Below are 24,108 nucleotides of genomic sequence, written 5' to 3'. Positions count from 1 at the left end.
CCCCCCCCCCCCCCCCCGGGTGCTCACCACAGCATGCAGCTTGAGGGGCTCCCGGGCTGTCACAGACACAGGGTTCAGGCTAGACTCGAGGGCCTGCACATAGGCGCGGGCAGCCCGGAGACGCAGCAGGTAGAGGTCAGTCTGGAAGGTCCGGTGCATGGCTGAGGAGAGGCGCACAAAGGGCTGGTGTTGGAGGGAAGGCGAGGGCAGAGGCGGGGGAGAGGGGTGTCCTGCGTGCGCTGTTTTTTTTTTTCTAGAAGCACGCAGTCCTCATTATGTTTTGGGGACAGTCTCTCCTTTCCCCACTAGTTTGAAACAACACCTTTGACATATACTGACTTTCCCCATATACAAGGGTCTGTTTCTGGACTTTATAAGTGTACCCTGGATCGATATCGATTTCTGTATCATACCACAGCTACTAATTCCTACAGCTTTATAGTTCATATAGTTCCTTCTGCTGAGAGGCTATGTCCCCTCATCTTTTTTTTCTTTTTTTAATGTTTATTTATTTGGGGGGAGGGCAGAGAGAGAGGGAGAAAGAGAATCCCAAGCAGGCTCTGCACTGTCAGCACAGAGCCTGATATAGGGCTCGGATCCATGACCCTGAGATCACGACCTGAGCCGAAATCAAGAGTTGGACACTTAACTGAGCCACCCAGGCGCCCCCAAAGGTCCCCTTATTCTTAAATTCCACCCCCCAATTACTGAGAGAGAATTCACTGGTCCTCAAAATAAGTCCTCAAAATAAGCCCTATTGGGATTTTCACAGTAATGCTGCTATCTTCTTGGATTAATTTTAGAAGCTGTTAATCAGCAGTTTTAAAGCATTGGGTCTTGCTACCCTGAGAGTCTCATCACGGAAACATTCAGATGGTCTTTTATGTTCTTGACAGCAGTTTTGTAATTTAACTGCCATTTTCTAGGAATTTTGTTACTATTGTGAATGGAAACTTTGCATTTGTCTTCTGCATTCGTTACAGCTGGTATATACCACGTTATTGATTTTTGCATAGTTTACATTTGGTCACGTTAGAGAACTTCCTCATTATTTCCTGAATGTTTCAATTGCTTCTCGGATCCTCTGGGCTACAACAGCCTGCTGGCTCTTTTATCTTCTAATTTACCTTTAAAGCTAAGCAAGGTCCCTTTATAAGACAGAGCTGGTCGAGTCACTGTATTTTTCTGCTTAACATCTTTCCCAGCCCCCACTGCCTAGAATCAACCGAACATCTTAGCTTTGCACTCCAGGCCTTTTTGGAGCCAGCTCTGACCTGCCTTTCTACCCTCTGCTCTACCTCCCCCCCCACTACCTTCCTGCACTACACCCGCAGCTACGCGGCAGATGCCACTTAAATCCAGACAGGACCCTGTGACTCCACTTGTGCCTCTGCCTGAATCTCCCTTCCCTTTCCTTCTCTGGCTGCGGGACTGGTAATCATTTTCGGGTGAAGTCCAATGTCACCTCTCTCTGTAGTCTCTCCCAGGCTTCCAGGCAAATCTCCTCACTCTTGTGAGCCTCAACAGCCCTTTGCAGAGCGCTCGTCTACATGTGTCATGCATGTGACGTCAGCAAGGAGACTGAGCTCCTAAGGCAGGGCCAAAACCTATTTCAAGGCATCTGGCACGAGGCCTGGCAGAATCATGGGTACTGAATGAAGGGAAGAATGAATGAAAGAGCAGGAAAAACTGAATAGGAAAAAAGAACCCTCATCAAATTCTACTTCTCTCTGAGAATTCCCGCATCTAGAAGCGACTGTTCACCCCTGGGCGTTTGAAGGACGCGTGCCCTCACCCACAGCACCTTCCACCGTGAGGCAGCTACTGGAAGCCGAAGCCACCTCCTAGGCTGTCTCTTGACTTCCAGAGGCAGAGGGCCTGCCTGGGTGCCCAGAGCTTTGGGCACCCAGGCGGGTTCCCCCCATTCTTGCTGGAATTAGAGCAACGGGGAAGAAGAGGCAGCATCTGCCTGAGACTCACCAGTGCCAGCCTCCCGCTCTCGCAGTGTCTGATCCACGTAGAGCCGGGTCTTTCGGGGCACGTTGAGTTTCATAGCCTGGGCTGGTGGGGGGCCCGCCTCACCACCCCCTTCCACAAACACTGCCGTACGCTTCAGGATCTTGATAATCAGCCCACCGCCTAGGGAAGTGGACAGAGAGAGACACAGGTCCGTCCTCCCCAGCTCTACCTTACATTCTTTTTCTTTCTTCCCCCAATTTGCTTCATATAGACCCATTTCTGTCCATGTTTGTCTTCCTGCTGCGATCCTGGGTTTCTAGAAGGAACAAGGTGTGTCTTTTAATAATGTTTTACTATTCATCCATTCACTTAGTAGTTATTTATTAACTACTGGGATGTTCCTGGCACCCGGGCAGGCTCTGAGGAGACTGGGGTGAACTGGAGACACTGGTTCCTGGGTAGTAATATCCAACTGCCGACAAGCTGGCCCCAGACAGGACACGCGTCTGTGAGCCTTGCTTTCCAAACCCAGGCCTGCCCAGGCTTCACATCCACCTCTTCTTTCCCAGGCTCTAGCTGTCACCTTCACGCCTAAATCTAACACCCTTGCCGTGCCGAAGCCCGCTCACCTCGAGTGGTCATGATGAGGGTGTTATCTTCCCGCCCGTAGCGGCCAAAGCAAAGGCTGGTCACCGCGTCCTGTGATGGAGACACCAGGGCTTAGTTGGGAAAATATCGTGGGGAGGAGAGCAAGACTGGGGTGGGGTGATCAACTGGGAGGCCCCAGACATGATATAATAGAGATGTGACGTAAGGCCTGGGCAGCACTGCCTCTGAAATATTTCCTGTATTTCTCATCACCCCTCCAACCTCACTGCCGCAGCCACAGTTCCAGACTAAAACGTCATGGGGCTTCTGGGGTCACCTTTCTAATAGGTCCCCAGCCTGGTCTTTCTCCTCAGTCTGTCCTTCACCCTGCTGCCTTTCAAAACTATGAACAGGGTCATGTCTATTTTCTGCCAAAAAGCATTTCCAATGGCTTTTATCCTCTTTGTTAGAACAATTTAAGGCCTTTCACATCTGATTCCAACATTCCTTTACTGTCCCCCTCATCATCTTTCCCCTCCCCCATCCCTACAACAGGCCTGCAGTTCAAACCAGCTGCTTTCCAACTTTCTACTGTGACAAAGGACCCTTTACACACACATACACACGTTTCACAAGGGATATACTCTGAGCTTTCTTTTCTTTCTCTTTTTTAATGCTTAATTATTTTTGAGAGAGAGACAGAGTGTGAGCAGGCAAGGCATAGAGAGGGAGACACAGAATCTGAAGCAGGCTCCAGGCTCTGAGCTGTCAGCACGGAGCCCAACGCGGGGCTCAAACCCACAAACTGTGAGATCGTGACCTGCGCTGAAGTCGGACGTTTACCTGAGTCACCCTGGTGTACCTCTTTTTCTTTTTCTTTTTTTAAAGTAGGCCCCACGCCCAGTGTGGGGCTTAAATTTCTGACCCTGAGATCAAGAGTCACGTGCTCTATGGAGCCAGCCAGGTGCCCCCTCTGAGCTTTCTTTTCTATGTTGCTGGTTGTGACCTATTAAATTACTTAATGACTCACAACTTAGTGTTTGAAAAACTCGAATCCAGATTCTTAAAGCCACCTGTATTCCTTAATCAAGAACATTCCATGCCTCTCTCAGCCTTTGTTCATGCTGTTTCCAGTCTGGAATATTCTTCCTCTGGTATCCACTTGGCAAACTGTTTCAAGGCCCAGAGGAACTGTCACGTGCTGTGAAATGGCTTATGAGTTCCACCCCCATTTATCCTTCACCACCTCCCCCAGCTGCTAGGCCCCCTCTGTGCTTCTTCAGTACTTCACTCTGCTTTAGACTTGCTTGTATTTGGATTAGCGGTGTCTCTGGCTAGCTGTCACCTTAAATCATCAATTCCCTAAAGGCAGGATTTAGACACTGTTTTATGCCCCCCCACAGGCTGTGCACATGAGATGCTCAACAAATGTTTTTTTTTTTTAATTAAAAAAAAATTTTTTTTTAATATTCATTTTCAAGAGATGGAGAGAGAGTGAGTGAGTGGGGGAAGGGCAGAGAGAGAAGGAGACACAGAACCTGAAGCAGGTTCCAGGCTCTGAACTGTCAGCACAGAGTCCAATGCGGGGCTCGAACCCACAGACCATGAGATCATGACCTGAGCTGAAGTCAGACACCCAACTGAGTGAGCCACCCAGGTGCCCCTCAACAAATGTTTTTGAAACACGTCAAAAGTCAAGGGCATCATGTGGGGACCAGGAAAGGCAGTTAAGAAGGCCCAGAGGTGGGACTGAACAGAGAGGAGTCAGCAGCTCACCGGGGTGCGGATGACATTGAGGAGGGCCTTATCATGGTAAATGCGGACTTCTCCATTGGCCAGCCCAGCCATGACGGCCTGCAGGCCCCGGGAGCGCTGCTCCAGGAGGTTCATGGTCAGGATGGCTGCTGGCATCTGCACTGTCCACAGCTTTTTACCCTGGGAGAGAAGAGCTTCTTACCCTGGGAGGGTTCAGGGCACAGGGTGGAAAGAAGGGGTGGCTGGAGGTGCAGGGAAAGGGACACCAGAAGGAATCGCTTGCTAAGGGGGACCGGAGAGACATACGTGGAGGGGCCGGGGGGTGATGCTTGCCCGAAGGCCACACCTTGTGGGTGAAGCCATGCAGGCTGTCTTGGGTGCTGCCCACCACCAGGACCTTATGTACCCGGACAAGCCCCACCGGCTGGGCGCTCAGCTCGATGCAGTACTTGGGGCGCTTGGAGTCTCTGTGGAATAAAGACACATTCTCCAAGCTCCAGAGCCTCTCAAAGCCTCGCCTTCCCTGGCTGACACTCCTCTTTCTAAGCCCCACAGACTATCCTTGAAGGAACCTTGGCCCCAAAGTAAATGGCCATAGTACTATTTCCACGTTTACCACTTAGCAGCTGTGTGACCTTGGACAGCATGAAATGTGTTTTCTTTCCCAGTCTACCTGCTGCCTTCACTACAGTGATTTGTGTGATAGCCTGGCATTTAACGGCTTACAGTGAGTGTACCTTAGGCTAGATGAAGTGCCAGCGGACGTAGGCAGTTTAGCAATTTATCAGAAATCCATGAGAAGTCTGCTCTGCATAGATGCATTGTTTCCCGGCTTCTAAATCTTAGTTCCTCTTATCAAGAAAGTAGGGGTAATTCCTGCCTACCAGTCACAGGCTATGGCTCCCCTTTCTTCATATGATGACCATCGGATGATCATATCCCACCTGATGACCCATCCGAGAGCCTCCCTGTGGTCTCTGGTCCTCCTTCCAATCTACTCTCCACCCAGCAGAGTAATCTCTTAAAAATATAATGGCTCATAATATTCTTGATTAAAACCCCATAATGGGTTTCAAAGCCAAAATCTTTATCATGTCCTAACAGGCCATCCACGAGCCATGCCAGGTCTGCACACATCTCTTTCCACCCTCCTCCTCGCCCATCAAGCTTGAGGAGCACGTGCCACTGTCTTTTCCATCTTGAATTTGCTTTAGTTTTCTCTGCTTACGACACTTCTTCCCCATTTTTGGAACAACTGGCTCCTGTTCAACCTTCCACATTATCGCCAGAGACATGTGTTCACTGATCACCTTGGCCCTATTTCTTTTGCCCACTGAGCTTGTATTTTTCCTCCAAGGCATGCACTCAATTCAAAATATATCTTGCTTTGTTGAATTTAATATCTGTCTTCCCCCACGGCAGAGCATATGTTTAGTTTATATCGTTTAGCAATACATCCTCTATATGTATATGCCTTATTTAATGCTTAATACACAGCAGGTGCTCAAAAATATTTCTTGAATTAGAAAATGATTATCAGCCTAATGCATAAAGAAGTGTCACATACCTATAAAGCAATACTGCAAATGGGAGGCTGTTTTTCTTTCTTCCCATCGCTCACTGCACTGCTCACGTGCTACAGCCACTTGCCCATCATACAGTCGGCAGATGTCCCCCTGTGCATGTGAGCTCACCTTCCTCTGCGAAGTTCCCAGCTCCTTCTGCTCCCAAATACCAGCCCCGAAGTCCCTGAAAGCACCCAGTTTCTGAGATGTTCCTTCTGGCCCCAGAGACCACGGAGGTGGTTACCTTCTCAGGATATAGATGTTCCCGTTGCGGCAGGCAGCAGCAAGCCGGAACTCCACATCAAACTGCCCAGAAACATCCAGGAAGACGGGGACACTGGGTAGGCTCATCTGCAAAGGAGAGGCTCACACATCCCAACTTTTCTGGTGCCCCCGTTCTTCCCTACCGTGAAGTAACCCCTGCGAGTTGGTTCTTTGTTCAAATTCCCAATCTCTTCATTCTCACCCTGCTGGTCAGAGTTTAAACTTGTACACTTTCTTGGAGGGAAACTCAGCAGCAGTTGGCGTCTATGCCCTTTGACAAAACTATACCACTTCTCGGAATGTATCCTGAAGAAGTATTTAGGTAAGCCTGCCCAGGGGTTTTGCGCAAGGAGGCCTATGGCACTGGCGCTAATAACAGTGGAAACTGAAAACAACATAAACATACAACGGGTGACAAGGTAAATACGTTATGGTATATTTATATGATGGATGTTGCGTGGTCCTAGATGAAGCTAATGTGGTTTTATATTGATATGGAAAGATACTGATGAGCTCCTATTATGTGAAGAGCAGGTTACATGATCTTGTATCACAAAGTCATTTTTGTAAAAAAAAAAAAAAAAAAAAAAATTATTTATAAGTTATATATCTGTGTCTCCATATAACAATGTCTGGAAAGAGGGGCGCCTGGGTGGCTTAGCCGGTTAAGCGTCCGACTTTCGCTTGGGTCATGATCTCGCGGTTCGTGGGTTCGAGCCCCGCGTCAGGCTCTGTGCTGACTGCCAGCTCAGAGCCTGGAGCCTGTTTCAGTCTGTGACTCCCTCTCTCTCTGACCCTCCCCTGCTCACGCTGTCTCTCTCTCTCTCTCTCCTAGAAATAAATAAAACATTAAAAAAAAAAAATGTCTGGAAAGACACGCCAAAACTTGAATAGTTGATATTGTGGGTGGTGGTATTTTTGGACGTATACTTTTTTCTTTATGCTTATCTACATTTTATAACTTTTCTACAATGTGTATTACCAAAAGCTAGGGGTGGGAGATGTGGGGGAGTAGAGGGAGGGAAGGCAGCCTGGGCCTCAGCTGTGCCCAGGGCCAGGCCCCGTACTGACTGACCTTGGCCAAAATGGTGAAGGCCTCCGGGTCCAGCACCAGGAGCTCCTTGCTCTCAGTGCCCACCACCAAGCAGGACACAGCATCCTCATCAGCCAGGTTCTTCTTCAAGGTGGTCATGGTGGTGATGACCGTCTGCAGAAGGACCCCAGGAGTCAGCCGGGGGGTCCCCACACACCAGCCCCATGGACACCCCCCAAGGACACCACAGGAGGGAAGAAAGAGAGCAAAGGAGGAGGAAGAGTATCAGAGACGTGACAGAAGGGTTTGTTTTTTTTTTTTAATATTTTTATTTATTTCTAGGAGAGAGAGAGAGAGAGAGAGAGAGACACAGCGTGAGCAGGGGAGGGTCAGAGAGAGAGGGAGTCACAGACTGAAACAGGCTCCAGGCCCTGAGCTGGCAGTCAGCACAGAGCCCGACGCGGGGCTCGAACCCATGAACCGCGAGATCATGACCTAAGCGAAAGTCGGACGCTTAACCGACTAAGCCACCCAGGCGCCCCGTGACAGAAGTTTTATGTACAAAAGTGTTTATCGCAACACACCCAACTTTCTAACAAAAGAGGATTGTTTAAGTCAATTACAAATTTCCATCTGATCAAAAACCAGGTAGTCATTAAAGAAAAATCACACTTTTAAAAGAAGATTCAATAACAGAACACTTCGAAGATATTCAGAGGAAAAAAAATAGGTAAAATATTATGTTAGTGTAATCCTAGTTTAAAAACAGATGAATAAAAAAACATGCTGGCAGGCTAAACTCATAAGTACAAAAATTGGTTTACCTGGACAATGAAATCACAGGTAATGTTTAATTTCTTCATTGGGCTTTTGTAGAATTTCTACAGTGGGTACATGTTCCTTTTGTAATTGTGATTGGAGAGAAAACTTTTTTATTTATTTATTTTTAATGTTTATTTATTTTTGAGAGAGAGACAGACAGAGTGTGAGTGGGGAAGGAGCAGAGCAGAGAGTGAGATGGAGACACAGAATTTGAAGCGGACTCCAGGCTCTGAGCTGTCAGCACAGAGCCCAATGCGGGGCTCGAACTCATGAACCATGAGATCATGACCTGAGCCGAAGTCAGATGTTTAACTGACTGAACCACCCAGGAGCCCCTGGAGAGAAAACTTTTAAAAGAGAAGAGGATGACCCTCTTTTAGGAATTTCTCCTATGAAAATAATTTAGCAGGACCAAAATGTTTCTTTGGATAAAACTGCTCATTGTGTCTTTTTTGTAAACATTTATTTTTGTTTATTTTGAGAGAGAATGTGTATGCATGAACAGGGGAGGGGCAGAGAGGGAGGGAGAGAATCCCAAGCAGGCTCTGCGCTGTCGGCACAAAGCCGGACACGCAGCTCGATCTCACAAACGGTGAGATCATGACCTGAGCCGAAATGAAGAGTCAGACACTTAACCGACTGAGCCACCCAGGCGCCCCATGTGTCTATCTTTAAGATTAAAAAAGAGGAATCGTTCTCAATGCCTAGGAAAGAGAAAGGTTACAGAAACGTGAATGCTAATGGTTCCCAATTATACAGCTATGACATATATCTTGGAAAGATTGCCTCACTCCCCTAAACTGCATCTTTGAAGCAATAATTAATTCACTTCATGACTTTATAAGTACTCAAAGACACTGACAATTGTGTATCTAAGCTGCTGATCAGCAGGAGAGAACAGTGCTTCTAACAGAATTGGTCTAAGGCTGGCCAAAAGCTGAGGCATGCATTAGTCAATGTGTTGGCTCAAGTGGCTTCTACAGGAAGTGGAGGGCTCCGTGAGGCTTTCTAAAATGCGGAGAACAGCTCTGGGACTGGACGGAGGGTCAGCACCTAGGTCCGGAATCACCCATTCCTGACCAATTGCTGAATGGGTTCATTAATAAAACCATTGAAATTATAATTAAGAAAAATATGAAGTGAATAAAAGGGATACATTTCTTATCCAATGACCTGCATGTGAACAGTTACATAAACTATGAATGAAATGAATGAAATGAAATGAATGAAGTAATTAATAATTAAGGAAATAATCAAGGGGCCATTAAGAATGGAGTTCTTTTTTTTTTTTTTACTTAAACCTTTTTTTAAAAATTTTATTTGAGAGAGAGAACAAGTGGGAGAGAAGGAAAGAGAGAGAGAGAGAGAGAGAGAAAGAATCTCAAGCAGACTCCCTGCTCAGTGCAGGGCCCAATGGGGGTCTTGATCCCACAACCCTGGGATCATGATCTTAGCTGGAATCAAGTCGGATGCTCAACTGACTGAACCACCCCAGCGCCCCAAGAATGGAGTTCTTAAAGACTGTTTAAATGCTCAAGATATAATGTTACATACTCAAGGGAAGCAAATTATAAAGCATATTTATGAAGAAAATGTACCAAAATGGTAAGAATGAGTCCTCTGGGTAGGGAGATTATAGTCATTTATATTTCTCCTTTATTTATTTAAAAAAAAAATTTTTTTTTTATTTCTGAGAGAGAGAGAGACAGTGTGAATAGGGGAGGGTCAGAGAGAGAGGGAGATGAGCTACCTGTCAGCACAGAGCCCAATGCGGGGCTCGAACCCACAAACCGTCAGATCATGACCTGAGCCGAAGTCAGACGCTTAACTGACTGAGCCACCCAGAAGCCCCTATATTTCCCCTTTATACTTCTCTTTATTCTCTAATGAAAATATATTATCTTTACCCTTAAGACAATAAAAGTTATGTAAAGTTCTATAACTACATATACTAATTCAAAGCTGTCACTGTTGGCCAGAAATGCAGAACGCCTTGCAGCTTTGTGACCATATATGTGTGGCATGGGCTGGAAAGGAAACTGCAAAGTGACACTCGTGGGGGTTGGTTGTCGAATTTACCACTGATGTTACGAGGTCTTTAAAAAAAATTGTCCATCTTTTTTATAGGGCAATAAAGAGAGAAGGGGCATTACCTGCCGCTTGATGGACTTGGATTTGTGCTGGCTCACAAACGCCTCCATTTCACTCAGCTCCAGCTGCAGAAACCTGCACACACAGAGAAGTGGCACCCGCATGCCCTGGGCCTACTTCCGTCCACAGGCCATTCCACAGCCACTCCCTCCCCCTGGTCCCCCACAGGGCCCTTACCTGAGTGACTGTACCGAGAGAGGCACCTCTGCCTTCTCCCTGAAAGGAGAGGGGCAATCGTGGCAGATTCAGTTGAGGAACAGGGCCCTGGGGTTCAGACTGAGAGCACTGGGATGAAGGAGGGGGGCTGGGGGTCAGGGAGGGGTGGGGGGCATATGAAGGGGAAAGTGGGCTCTCACCTGATGCCTTCCAGCATCTCCTTCAGCGTCAAGGGGTCGATCCGGTCCTGCGACAGCAAGGGAAGAAGGTAAGCCTGTGAGCTCCTGAGGCGGCAGGGAAGGAGGATGACTCAGCGGCTGCCATTTTTGCCTTCTCCTTCCCATCCCCGACGTCACTTACCTCCTTGGCCTGGTTCCAGAGATCTTGTTCCAGGGGGTTTGGAGGCAACGGGGGCAGGCTGAACTTGAAGTAGGGCCTAAGATTCTTATACACATACACACAAGGGCCTGAAGCGAGTGCCAGAGCTGGGGTCCGGGGCTCGTGCTGCTCCATAAGGAAGGTGGCAGCCGCAGCTGGCAGTGCAGGTAACGGGCTTTCAGTCATCACTGTGGGTCCTTTGAGCACCTTCAGGCGAGGATGCTGCCCACCTGGGCCAAGATCCCCCACCACCAGCTGTAGAAAGAGGCTGGCTTATTCCAGGCTCAAGGTTTAAAGACCTCTCCACTGACCCCCTTCTTGGGCTTAGGCTTTTTGCTAGTGCACATTCGTTCACTCCTATACCAGCGCACCAAAGGTGTGGGGCAAGGAGACTTTGCAATGAGGCTTGCAACTTGTGTGACCTTGGGAGAGCTGATTAAACTTCCTGAGCCTCAGTTTTCCCACCCACAAAATGGCACTACCTATCTCATGACACTTATAGTGAAAATCAAATGAGGCAATGAATTATGGAACGTGGTGAAGGCTAGTAAGGAGTAGGCGGCAGATGATGTTTTCATTATTCATCCGGGAACCATTTCCTCAGAGCCTGCTCCGTGCCCGGCACTGTTCTAGAAAGTGAACACTGGCTAAAGTCAGTGGGGTGCTGGAAACTCCTATCTGGGCCTCTGAAGCCTGGTTTCCAAATGGGAACAGAACACAAGCACGCATGCGGACGGCATGTGCTCTGTGGACAGACAGAAGAACCAGGCTCCCCAGTCGTTCTTTTCCACCCTCTTATCTATCCTCCAAGCCCCTCTAGCCACCATGTAAGCCTGTTCTCCCACGTGAGGACTTCAAGGCCTCTCTGAGGTGATTTCCAACTTGATTGCCTTCACCTTCTCATCTATGCTATGCTTCCGCCAGAATGTCTGGATCCTGAGAATGTACAGTGTGCCAGGAGCCACACTAGGCACTACATGCATCCTTTCATTTAATCCCTTCAACAACTTATGGGATAGGTACTATTATTAGCCCCATTTCCCAGATGGGGAAGCTGTGACTTAGAGATGTGAGGTAAAAGTCACTCAAGTAAGTGGCAGAGCTGGGACTGGAATCTAGGTCTGAGTCCAAGCCAATAGTATTGACTATGATTTTATGTATGTATGTATGTATGTACGTATGTACGTATGTATGTATGCATTGAGTTCGAGTGTGCACGAGCAGGGGCAGAGCAGAGAGAAGAAAAGAGAAAAAATCCCAAGCAGACAGCACGGAGCCCAACTCGGGGCTTGAACACACAAACTAGGAGATCCTGAACTTAGCCAAAATCAAGAGTTGGACACTTAACCTACAGAACCACCCCTTACCTACTACTTACCTAGGAGGTGTCCCTTACCTACTACGTTTATTGGCTTTCATTTTCTAACTTTAAATTTACTTTTCCCAAATAAGCTATAAACTTCCAAGTCTCTGTGCTTCCACTGTCCTGTTCCCTCCTACCTGGATGCTTTCCCTCCTCTCTTCCACACCTTCTTGATACATTTCTTTCATCCTTCAACACCCAGTTACATGTTAACTGCCTCCTGGTGCCTCCAGGTCGATTTCATTATTCTCTCCCTGCTGCTCCCATAATAGTTTCCCTATATTCAATTTTAACATCCACTTGTTCACTCCATAAATATTTACTGAGTACCTAATTTGTGCCAGGCACTGGACTAGATGCTGGGGATCAAGAAATGATTAAAAAAGTTATTTCACAAAAGCATCGACTATTTCACATTAGTTATAGGAGCTGTGATTTCTCTACCTTTCACTGCTATAAATCCAGTGCCAAGCACACACTAGGTATTCAGTTCATATCATGGATAAATTAAGGGCAGTGTCTATATTTCTTCCCAACTGTGTACTGATTAATTTCTTTTTTTTTTTTTTTTAAGCATAGTGGTCTTTAAAATTTTTTTTAATCTTTATTATTTTTGAGAGAGAGAGAGAGTGAACAGGGGAAGGGCAAGGAGAGGGAGACACAGAATCTGAAGCAGGCTCCAAGTTCTGAGCTGTCAGCACAGAGCCAGATGCGGGGCTCAAACTCACAAATGGTTAGATCATGACCTAAGCCAAAGTCAGATGCCCAATGAATGAGCCACCAGGGCGCCCCGATTCATTTCTGACTTCAGTGTCTGCACAATGCCTGACACACAGTAGGGGTTCACTGTATGCTTGCCAAATTGCAGAATGTTTTATGGACAGGAATTTGGGAGCAAAAGTCCACCAAATTCTACTGTACCCTCCATGAAGGTATGGTTCCAGACCTGTTTTCTAACTGCCCAAATAACAGGCCAGCTGTGGGTTCATCACCCATGGTTGAGCAGAAGTGGAACAAATACATGACTGAGAATGCAACCAGACCCCGGTCTGCCACTTTTTACAAACTCACTAAGCCTACTCAGTCTCTCTGAATCTATTTTCCCATTAACAAATTGGGAATAAATAACATGTATGTATGTGAAGAGGGTCTAGTCCAGAAACGGACATTCAATATATGTTAACCCGCTTTAAGCCCAAAATACTTCTCAATCTTTTAAAAACCTGTACCTTTAATTTTAAAATTAACTTATTTACATTCTGTCTTTATGTTTTAAACTTACAATTCAACCTTTTTATTATTTAAAGTTTTCAGTCATATAAGCAGAGAGATGCATATAATGAACCCTCAAATACACACCATCCAGCTTCAACAATTATTAGCTTATGACTAATCTTAAAACCTATACTCATTTATTATTTATTTTAATTTTTAATGTTTACTTATTTTTGAGAGAGACAGAGAGAGAGCATGAGTGGGGGAGGGGCAGAGAGAGAGAGAGGGAGACACAGAATCCAAAGCAGGCTCCAGGCTCTGAGCTGTCAGCACAGAGCCTGCCACAGGGCTCGAACTCACGAACTGCAAGGTCATGACCTGAGATGAAGTTGGACGCTTAAATGACTGAGCCACCCAGGCGCTCCTATTTATTTATTATTTTAGAGACAGCAAGCATGCAAGCGGTGGAGGGAGCAGAATGAGAGTAAGGTAGAATCCCAAGTAGGCTATACGCTCAGTGCAGAGCCTTAGGTGGGACTCCCTCCTATGACCCTGGGATCACCACCTGAGCCAAAAACAAGAGTCGGACATCAAAGACTAAGCCAATCAGGTGACCCATGCCCTTTTAATACACATAAAGCACTCTCTTCCCTCCCTTCTACTTTCTCTCCAGATTCCAATGCCCCACCTCCAACCAAGGGATGTGCCCTTCCGGCAAGAAATTATATCAAGTTAACAAAATTAATAGGCTTTGTCTTGGCAGAATCCCCAGCAGCATCTTGTTCTGCTTTACTTTCTGCAGGCTGTATTACGAAATCAACATGTTCTCTTCACTGTCCACATAAAAACAAAATTTAACACTAAATGTATTTTTCCAGGGTACATATGAGTGCCAGGTTATGCTGAACTCCTTTGGAGCCATCAGGAAATCTCATTTCTGATATCCCTCCCACCCCCCAATTCTCTTTCAGCTGGGGGGATATTCTTACCTTGTACTCCCCATCCCCATGCAAATCTGCCAGCGCTGGAAAACACAAAAGGGCCAAAACGCGGGGTTTCAGAATCCTTGAGGCTTCACTACTGAACTCCTCCAACCCCCCAGAACCAGGGGTTCCTGGTCCCAGAGACTCACCCAGGCAGGTGGAAAAGGTGTGGATGTTGGCCATGGGGTCGTAGTGTGCGTCCAGCCATTTCGAACTGGCCTCGTTGCTGGGAGAGAAGGGAGAGAGTTGGGGGCTCAGTCTCAATGGAGAGGAAGAAAACTTTGAGGGAGTGAAGTGTGTAAGGAGCTCTGAAATAGGGGTACGGAACCTCTGGATCCAAATCCAGGCTCCATCGCGGGCTCCCTTGAGTGACCTCGACTCACTCACACACGCATATTCACTCCGTGGGCCTCAGTTTCCCTACTTAATCCCTAAAATCCCTTCAAGGACTGCCGGCGCGCTCCGAGAACCGCAGGAACTCAGATCCCAGGGCCCAAGACCCCCTCTTTACATTTGTAGGAAAGGAGGCCTCGGGGACCCCGGCGTTCACCTTTCAGCTCGGCCGCAGACGGAATCCGACGAAGACGCCGCAGCCATCTTCGCAGGCGTCGCCTTGGCAACCGGCTCCGGCCAGCCGCCGCGCAACGCCCAATAGCGCCCGGGTTCTGGGAAGCGCGCGTACAAAGGTTCCGGGCGCTCAGCTTTCCGGCGCAGGGCCTAGAGGTCACCGTGAAGGATACGCTGCGCTCGTTTGAGTTTCTGCCTGCTGAGGCGCAATCCTTCATCGCAGCGCATAGGGTTTATCTTTGCTTCTTCCCAGCCAGAAGTTGGGGGCCCTGCAATCTCGGGGTTATTGGCAGGACACTCTGGCCTCGAGGCCTGGAGGGGGAGCCCTTCTAGTGTTTATGAGCAGTGAAACTAACTCCTCACCCTCTTCATCCTTGGCTGAAACCCGGCTGAAAAGGGGCTATGTCCTTTCTTCCCATCTTACTCTAGCAGTCTAGGCTCAGAGACACGAAACACAGGGTTAAGAGATTAAATCCTAGGATTGATTGAAGTTGAGAGATTCTATAGTTTTTAGTCTTCTGGAATATTTTAAAATACAGGAAATACCACAAAGGAGGAGCACAAAAATTGTTCTATGTTCCTATATCAAAATCCTGTTGTAGAGAGGAGCCTAAAACTGACCTTCCTTCCTTTCCCCAAGGATCCCATCACCCTGCTGGACGCAAATGAGAAGCGAGGCAAACGCAAGGATGGTGGTTGTTTCTGATATTTATTTTTCTGGTTATAAAAGTAATACATGAAGAGCACTGGTTGGGAGAGGTTTTGAGTCCTGCAGGATCTAGACAGGTCACTTCTCAGAACTTCATTCCCTCACCTGGGAAGCAGGATAAGGAGCCTGGCCTTGCCCACTCTACCAAGGGCAGTGCAGATCAAATAACACAGGAGAAGCACTTGGTAAACTGGAAAGTGCTGACAAATGGAAGGGGTTAGTGTCACCACCCTCGGGTGAGGTAGCACCAAGGTCTGAGCTCCCGCCCCTCCCCTAGCATACTCATGGTTTGATGGAGTTGAGGGAGGAGTTGCATAAATCGGTCTCAAGCCTGGCTAGATGGGGCCTCACTGGAGGACTTCCAGAACCGGGCATCAGCTACGGCCAGCTGGGTGAGGATCTCCTCCAACTCGGGCCCATCCTCTGGGAAGCGCTCAGAGAAGGATCTGATGAGGCCAGCAGCTGAGGCCTCATACTCAAGAAGTTGCACTTCTGAGCCTGGGGAGGAGGAAAAAAAAACAGCAACAGGGAAAGTTCTTAATAGGGAAGCAGGTAATCATAATCATAGAAGCAGGTGGTTACCATGTTCCAAAAATTGTGCTCAGTGTTTTATTATCTAATTTAATCCTTATAATAACTCTATGAAGAAGGAAGCGTTAAAGAGGGAGTAGTCAATAAACTGCTGCATTCATTCACTCATTCATTCATTCACTTAATAAGTATATACTCTGGTGCCATCTTAGGTTAAACAGACAGTCCTTGGCTTCTAAGAGCTTACAGTCCAGCAATTACTTCATCTCTGACTACTGTGGGACCTTGGGCAAATTTCACAACCTCTCCAAGCCTCAGTTTCCTTATCTATAAAGTGGGGGTGAGCATAGTACCTCTTCTGTCAAGAAGCTATGGTGATTAAATACAATAATGCACAGGGTGCCTGGGTGGCTCAGTCAGTTGAGCATCTGACTCTGCTTGGGTCATGATCCCAGGGTCATGGGATTGAGTCCTGCATCGGGCTCCATGCTGACCATGGAGCCTGCTTAAGATTCTCTCTCCTCCTCTCCCCAACTTGTGTATTCTCTCTCTAAAATAAATAAATATGATGATGCATGGAGTGAATGCTCAACAGGTGCTAGGTATCACTAGCATCAGTATCTCTGAGCACCCATCAGAGTTAAAAGGACACCCACTTAACTCATGGGCTCTTCTGAGGGTCCCCTGAATACTCACGGGAAGCATCTCCCTCTATCATACTTCCACTGCTTTACCACTCATAGAACCTTGTGCTCTCGTGGCATTGCGGGGTGCATGTAGCTAAGACCACAGGCTTTGGGTTTAGACAGCCCATGTTCAAATCCTAGTTCTGCCACCCACTAATTATTGACCTCAGACAAATACACAGCTCCTCTGTGTCTCAATAGGAGTAATAACTTCCTCACTGGGTTGCTGGGAGTTAATCACAGAAAGTTTTTACCCAGTGACTACCACATGAAAATCCTCAAAAGTTAGTCACCACCGCCATCATCATCATCATCATTATCACACCACCACCACCACCACCACCAACACCATAGCTTTGAAAATCCAACCTACTCTTTCAGCTTAGTTTAACCATTTACTCCCCAGAACCTTCACCGATTCCCCTGAAGGTGAATGTGATCTTCCCTTCTCTAAGTGTTCAGACCACTGTTTGGGCCTCTTGGGTGCTTATTAACACTCCCTGCGTGCGATCATTTCTCTCTAGGTCTTATTCCTAATGGACTGTGAACTCCTTGAGACAAGGGCCTAGGTCTGATTCATCTCTCCATCCCCAAGGCGGGACAACCAGAGCAACGATGTTGTAATGAGCTCTTATCATGTGTCCGGCATGATATGTCCATCTACTCATTGGACATGCACTGGGCAGCTGCTGTGTGCCGGGCCCTACACTAGCTACTTGCTGGGGATGTGCCATTCCTGCCGACAGAAGCAAGGCAGACAGGAAAACAGCAGAGTGGGACAGTGCATGAAGGGATTACTTTAGGTTGAGGGGTCAGGGACAGCCTCTCCCAAGAGGTGCCATTTTAACAGAGACCAAAATGACGAGAAGGACTAACCAAAGATCAGGGAGGACTGTGCCCAGCAGAGGAAACATTGAGTGCAAAGGCTATGGCAGCGGGGCAAGCTCAGGGGGCTGGAGAAATGGAAAGGCCATGTACCTGGAGGCCAGTGAGTCAGGGAAGAAGGCTCTCTGAGCCCTGCTAGGGGTCAGGGCCAAGTCCCCTAGAGCCTCTGGAGTGCAGTGTAAAGAGTTGGAAATGAGCCTCTTAAAGGTGTTTTCCTTGCCAGGAGGCAGTTATCTCATTTAGCTCTCACAACTGCAACTGCCCATGACGATGGTAGAGAAGAGAGCACTCTTAATTTGACTTTTGGTTCCCCCAATAAAGACCTGTAAGCCTTGAGCAATTTAGTCTCTGGGCTTATCTTCTTAACTGTAAAATGGGGGAGAACACCTACCTCATTGGGTTATGGTGTGAGGACTTATTTTTATTTTATTTTTTTAAATTTTTTAATGTTTATTTATTATTGACAGAGAGAGACAGAGTATGAGCATGGGAGAGGCAGGAAGAGGGGGAGACACAGAGTCTGAAGCAGGCTCCAAGCTTCTAGCTGTCAGCACAGAGCCCGACATGGGGCTTGAACTCACAAACCGTGAGACATGACCTGAGCTGAAGTCGGACGCTTAACCAACTGAGCCACCCAGGTGCCCCTTTATTTTTTAAGTAAGCCCTATGCCTAAGGTGGGGCTTGAACTCACGATCTCAAGAGCCAGCCAGGTGCCCCTAAGGTGAGGATTTAAAGGGTTAATCCATGGAAAGAACTAAGAGCTTGAAGGAAGTACTTAATTTAGTTTTGCTACAGTGTCAGCACGCAGTCAGCACTGTTTTTATGACACTCAAGCCAAGAGAGGTTAAGTGATTAGGCCAAGGTCACAGGAACATCTCCAAAGCTCATGCTCTAACCACTGCACGGCACCACCTCTGCTTAGATCCCTCCTGTGACAGGGGTCAGGAAAGAGGAGTCCGGAGATGAGAGGAAAGTGAATGCAGCAGGGGGCTGGGACCCCCGGGGCCTCTAATACAACAGGTCTAAGTGCAGGGCAGACAGGGTCAAGGCTTTTGGAAACAGAACTACCATTTGAGGAGGGAGAGGGAGCCCGGGGCTGCTCATCTCTCTGCTGGGCTCTACAGAGTCGCATTGTCCCTAGGGTTCCACCAGCCTGTGGGGCTCCAACTCACTGCCTGCCCTGACCTCTCCTCATCCCCAGGCACCGACAGGCCTGATCTCCAGGACCGTTCCTGGCCTCCCCATAAGCCTGGAGTCTGTCCGTTCCACTAGCCCTGCCCTGCAGGCCCCCCTCAAACCTCCAGTCACTGTCTTATAAGCAGCACAACCCAGTGTGTAGGAGGGGGAGGTGGTAGATGCTGAGGTTCTGGGCTGGTGTTTGGCAGGGGGAAGACCATGGCAGGAGGGAGAGAGGCAGGAGTCACCTCAGGTAGCCTTTCCTGAGCCCAGGAATTGGTTCCAGGCCTCCTTTATCTCTCATGGGGCCCTAAATGGCCCCCTGCCCCCCATCCCCCCCATCAATAGAGGCCAGCAGTCTGTTACCTTCAAGATGAGTGTTGGGCTGAACGATGAGCTTCCGAGATTCCTTGCGGAGCAGCACTGTATCCCTCAGAGTAAGGAAGCACTCAGGGGGCGCGTCAGTGACGGCCGCGTACCCCTCATACAGGGCCCGGCCTCCGGCCACATCTCCCGTGGACTTCAACACCTGTGGGAAGGCAGGAAGAATCAGTGCCTAGGACAGGCACCCCCCTGCATCCATGGGGCTTTGCCAGGGGCCGCAGCCAATTGTGCCCAGGCCTGGACGGTATCTGCTCTCTCGTGGTGTTACTGTGCTGAATATGTGAGAAATGTAGATCAAGGGCTCAGCTCGTAGTAAGTGCCCAGTAAAGCGAAGCTAGTGTTTCTCATTTGGTTGTCTCATTTGAGCTGAAGACAGAGAGAGCATTACCATCACCTTTTTTTTTTTTAATTTCATATATGAAAATATATAGTATATATATTATGCTATAATGAATGGGTTATAAAGAATGCAATACACAGGTTATAAAAAATAATAAGACACCCATGCAACCCAAAGCCAGCTTGACTTAGCACCTTCCTTTTTAAAAAAATTAAATTCGGGGGGCGCCTGGGTGGCTCAGGTCATGATCTCACAGTTTGTGAGTTTGAGGCCCGCGTCGGGCTCTGTGCTTACTTGTGTTCTGTCTCTCAAAAATAAATAAATGTAAAAAAAGAGAAAAAAAGTTAAACAAATTAAATTTTCTAAAAAGTATTTATTTTTGAGAGAGAGATATAGAGAGAAGGAGAGAGAGCATGTGTATAAGCAGGGGAGGAGCAGAGGAGGGAGAAAGAGAGAATTCCAAGCAGGCTCTGCACCATCAGTGTGGAGCCTGATACAGGGCTCAAACCCATGAACCATAAGATCATGACCTGAGCTGAAATCAAGAGTCAGACGCTTTACTGACTGAGCCACGCAGGTGCCTCTACACCAAAAACATTTTTTTTGTTTATTTTTAAGAGAGAGACAGAGTGTGAGTGGGGGAGGGCCAAAGAAAGAGAGGGAGACACAGAATGTGAAGTAGGCTCCAGGCTGAGCTGTCAACATGGGGCCCAATGTGGGGCTTAAACCCACGAACTGCGAGATCATGACCTGAGCTAAAGTTGGATACCCAACCGACTAAGCCGCTCAGATGCCTTCAATTTTTTTTTAATTAAGTAGACTCCATGCCCAACACGGAGCTAACTCATGATGTTAAGAGTCACATGCTCTAGCCGACTGTCCCAGTCAGGAACCCCAAGTTAGTTTAGCTCCCTTCTTGACTACATCCTGGGGCTTCCTGTCTGAGGAAATGGCCCTCGATTCTGTGCTTATCATTTCCCTGTGTTCCCTGAATTCTGCTCTCAACCATGTTATTTTAACTTTTGCTTATGTCCTGTGATTTGTTTTGTCTGCTTAATTAATGTTTGAGATTCATATGTGTTCATGCATGGAGCTATTGTTCACTGTTCTCACTGCTGTTCCAGTATTCCACTTATAAACACACACAGTTTAATCTCATCCCATGCTGACGGGCAGCTTGTGCTATTTGCCATTTGACACCACTGTGGACACCCTGTGTATCTCCTGATGAACAGATGCAGGTTTCTCTAGGAGAATCATTTGTCTAGAGGTCAGGGGAATGCTCAACCTTAGATCAGACCACCTTGTTCTCCAAAGTTGTTGCACCAGGCAGTGGTACCAGAAGCAGCAGCTGGCAGTCCTGACCACTTGGTATACCAGGCTGGTGTTAGCAGTTCTTCATTTTTGCCAAGCTAGTGGTATAAACCTCAAGTGGTTTAAGCTGTGCTTTCCTCATTCCTCGAGAGGTTGAACATCCTCCCAGAAGTTGATGTATTATTCATTTTCCTCTCCAGTTCATGAGTTTTGCTCATTTTTGTGTTGGGTTGTCATATCTCACCTTCTTTTTTTTTTTTTTTTAAGTTCTTTTTTATTTATATACTAACCTTTTGTTACCACACATGTGGTGAATACCCTATCTTGGTTTAAGACTCATCTTCTCTCATTGTTTATGGTAACTTAAAAAAAATTTTTTTTAATGTTTTTATTTATTTCTCAGAGAGAGAGAGATAGCGTGAGCAGCGGAGGGTCAGAGAGAGAGGGAGACACAGAATCTGAAACAGGCTCCAGGCTCTGAGCTGGCTGTCAGCACAGAGCCCGATGCGGGGCTCGAACACACAAACCATGAGATCATGACCTGAGCCGAAATGAGACGCTTAACCCACTAAGCCACCCAAGCACCCCTGTTTATGATAACTTTTAATGAATAAAAGCTATTTGTATTTGTATTTTAAAAAATGTTTATTTACTTTTGAGAGAGACAGAATGTGAGCAGGGAAGAGGCAGAGAGAGAGGGAGACAGAGAATCCAAAGCAGGCTCCAAGCCCTGAGCTATCAGCACAGCCCAACATGGGGCTCGAACCCACGAATTGAGAGATCATGACCTGAGCCAAAATCAGATGCTCAACCGACTGAGCCACCTAGGTGTTCCTTTTATTCGGTATTTAATTTAATCTTAAAGATTTAATATTTTATTTAAATTTATTTTACTTTATTTTTAAATTTTTAAATGTTTATTTATTTATTTTGAGAGAGAGACAGAGTGCATGCATGCAATGGAAAGGCAGAGAGAGGGAGACAGAGAATCCTAAGCAGGTTCTGTGCAGACAGCGGGGCTCGATCCCATGAACTGTGAGATTATGACCTGAGCCAAAATCAAGAGCCAGACGTTTAACATACTGAGCCACACAGGCACCCCTAAAGGTTTTATTTTAAGTAATCTCTACACCCAACATGGGGCTTGAATTTACAACCCTGAGATCAAGTCTCACCTTCCAGTGACTTACCCAGGCAGGTGCTCCAATAAAAGGTATTTTTTTAAAGTTTTTAATTATTTATTTTGAGAGGGAGGAGAGGCAGAGAGACAGGGTGAGACAGAATCCCAAGCAGGCTCTGCACTACCTGTGTGGAGCCTGATCCAGGGCTCAAACCCACTAACTGTGAGATCATGACCTGAGTTGAAACCAAGAGTCAGATGCTTAACCAACTGAGCCACCCAGGGGTCCCGAAGCTATTTTAATGTAGTTAAAGAGACTGATCTTTTCCTTGATGGCTGGTGCTTCTTGTGCTTAGAGAAATTCTCCTTCACTATGAGCTCATAAAGATATTCTTCTCCCAGTTTAAAACTCTGCCAGTTTAAAACTTTGCCTTTCCTATGTAAGACTTTAATCTTGTGGTATTGACTACGTATTGCAGAAGGTAGAAATCCAGTTTGGCTCTCCATAAGAAGAACGTGTTGTCTCAGCACGACTTATTAAGTGGTCCCTTCCTTCTCCAGTGGTCTGCAATGTCCCTTGTGTCATATACCAGAGTCAATGCCTGGTGTTCCACCAGAATTAGTCTATTCCTGTCCCAGGGCCACACTTAATAATCTTAGAATAAATTTTGGTATCTGATGGAATGAGTCCCCCAGCCTGTTTTGCTTCAGGAATATCTTGGCTCAGGGCGCCTGGGTGGCTCAGTCAGTTAAGCATCTGACTTCAGCTCAGGTATAGTGATCTCGCAGTCCATAGGTTTGAGCCCCGCATCGAGCTCTGTGCTGACAGCTCAGAGCTTGGAGCCTGCTTCAGATTCTATTCTCTCTCTCTCTCTCTCTCTGCCCCTCCCACGCTCACTCTCTGTCTCTGTCTCTCAAAATAAAATAAGAACATTAAAAAAAATTAAAAACAAAAAAGGAATGTCTTGGCTCTAATCTGTGATCATTTATGCTTGCATCTAAGTTTTGCAATCAGCTTGTCAAGTTCCACGAAAAACCCTCTTGGGACTTCATTCAACCTTGTGAAACTCTTTATTAATTTCAATAATTTGTAGATTCTTTTGGCTTGCCTAGTCATATAATCTGCAACACAAAGAGTTTTGTTTCTTCCTTTCAAATGCCTAAACTTTACTTTCTTCTTGTTTCCTTCCAAAACCTAAGACCTTCAGTAAATTGGTGATCAGAAGTGGAAATAGAGAGCATTTTTGTCTTCTTTCTGATTTTTATTTTATTTTGGTCTTCTTTCTGATTTTAAAGGGAGTGTTGTAGTATTTCAACAGATGACAGCTATTTTTTTTTAATGGCTGTCAGCACAGAGCCCAATGCGGGGCTCGAACCCATGAACCGTGAGATCATGACCTGAGCCGAAGTCGGATGCTTAACCGACTGAGCCACCCTTGAGACGTTCTTCATCAGTTAAGAAAATTCTTTTCAACTCTTTAGTTTTCTAAGAGTTTTTTTAAATTATAAATGGATATAAAGGACTTTTAAGAATTTTTTCTTTTTTTTTTTTTTAATTTTTTTTTTTAATGTTTTATTTATTTCTAGGAGAGAGAGAGAGACAGCGTGAGCAGGGTAGGGTCAGAGAGAGAGGGAGTCACAGACTGAAACAGGCTCCAGGCTCTTAGCTGGCAGTCAGCACAGAGCCCGACGCGGGGCTCGAACCCACGAACCGCGAGATCATGACCTAAGCGAAAGTCGGATGCTTAACCGACTAAGCCACCCAGGCGCCCCTTTAAGAATTTTTTCTAAATTTATTGAGATGATGGTGGTTTTTCTCTTTTAATTTGTTAATATGTGATTTTCACAAATATATTTTCTAAGGCTAAATGAACCTTGCATTTCTGGGATAAACTCAAGTTGGTATTTTCTAGATTTGGTCTGCTAGGATTTTGTTTAGAATTTTGGTATTTTTACATTTTTCCTTTTTGGAACTATCTTTGACTTTGGCATCCAGGTCAAACTAGCATCATAAAATGAAGTGCAGAACATTTCTCTTTTTCCATTATCTGGAAGAGTTTATGTAAAATTGATACCATTTGTCACTTGACTATTCTTAAGGATTCACCTATAAAACTCTGTGGGCTTAGTATTTTTTGTATGAAGACTTTATACATCACTGAT

At 46.6% G+C, this 24,108-nt stretch overlaps 2 protein-coding genes across 8 annotated transcripts in view; both read right to left on the bottom strand.

Annotated features, from left to right (window-relative positions):
- Nucleotides 1-14,846, bottom strand: part of BBS1 (Bardet-Biedl syndrome 1) — a 19,507-nt gene extending 4,661 nt beyond the window's left edge. The window contains exons 1-14 of one of the 3 annotated variants that reach the window (XM_039244930.1): nt 14,783-14,846; nt 14,382-14,458; nt 14,239-14,273; nt 10,654-10,826; nt 10,494-10,540; nt 10,315-10,353; nt 10,140-10,212; nt 7,207-7,338; nt 6,112-6,218; nt 4,649-4,769; nt 4,324-4,482; nt 2,589-2,658; nt 1,981-2,139; nt 28-161 (exon numbers count right to left, since the gene is read on the bottom strand). In XM_039244930.1, coding sequence (XP_039100861.1) covers nt 28-161; nt 1,981-2,139; nt 2,589-2,658; nt 4,324-4,482; nt 4,649-4,769; nt 6,112-6,218; nt 7,207-7,338; nt 10,140-10,212; nt 10,315-10,353; nt 10,494-10,540; nt 10,654-10,826; nt 14,239-14,273; nt 14,382-14,440 — 1,308 coding nt within the window. In that variant the 5' untranslated portion in view covers nt 14,441-14,458; nt 14,783-14,846. Of the gene's footprint in view, nt 1-27; nt 162-1,980; nt 2,140-2,588; nt 2,659-4,323; nt 4,483-4,648; nt 4,770-6,111; nt 6,219-7,206; nt 7,339-10,139; nt 10,213-10,314; nt 10,354-10,493; nt 10,541-10,653; nt 10,927-14,238; nt 14,274-14,381; nt 14,459-14,782 lie in introns of all 3 variants that reach the window. The other 2 variants (XM_039244928.1, XM_039244929.1) reach the window with 2 other exon arrangements.
- Nucleotides 14,847-15,487: 641 nt separating this feature from the next.
- The window catches only part of DPP3 (dipeptidyl peptidase 3), a 38,222-nt gene continuing 29,601 nt past the window's right edge, over nt 15,488-24,108 (bottom strand). For 4 of the 5 annotated variants that reach the window (XM_039244862.1, XM_039244864.1, XM_039244865.1 and 1 more), the window contains exons 17-18: nt 19,154-19,316; nt 15,488-16,006 (exon numbers count right to left, since the gene is read on the bottom strand). In XM_039244862.1, the coding sequence (XP_039100793.1) occupies nt 15,834-16,006; nt 19,154-19,316 (336 nt within the window). In that variant the 3' untranslated portion in view covers nt 15,488-15,833. The remainder of the gene's footprint in view (nt 16,007-19,153; nt 19,317-24,108) is intronic. The other variant, XM_039244863.1, reaches the window with a different exon arrangement.

Source organism: Hyaena hyaena, unplaced genomic scaffold (assembly GCF_003009895.1).
Source record: "Hyaena hyaena isolate Hyena2069 unplaced genomic scaffold, ASM300989v1 scaffold_248, whole genome shotgun sequence".
NCBI lineage: Eukaryota > Metazoa > Chordata > Mammalia > Carnivora > Hyaenidae > Hyaena > Hyaena hyaena.
This window is presented reverse-complemented; position numbering and strand designations above follow the sequence as displayed.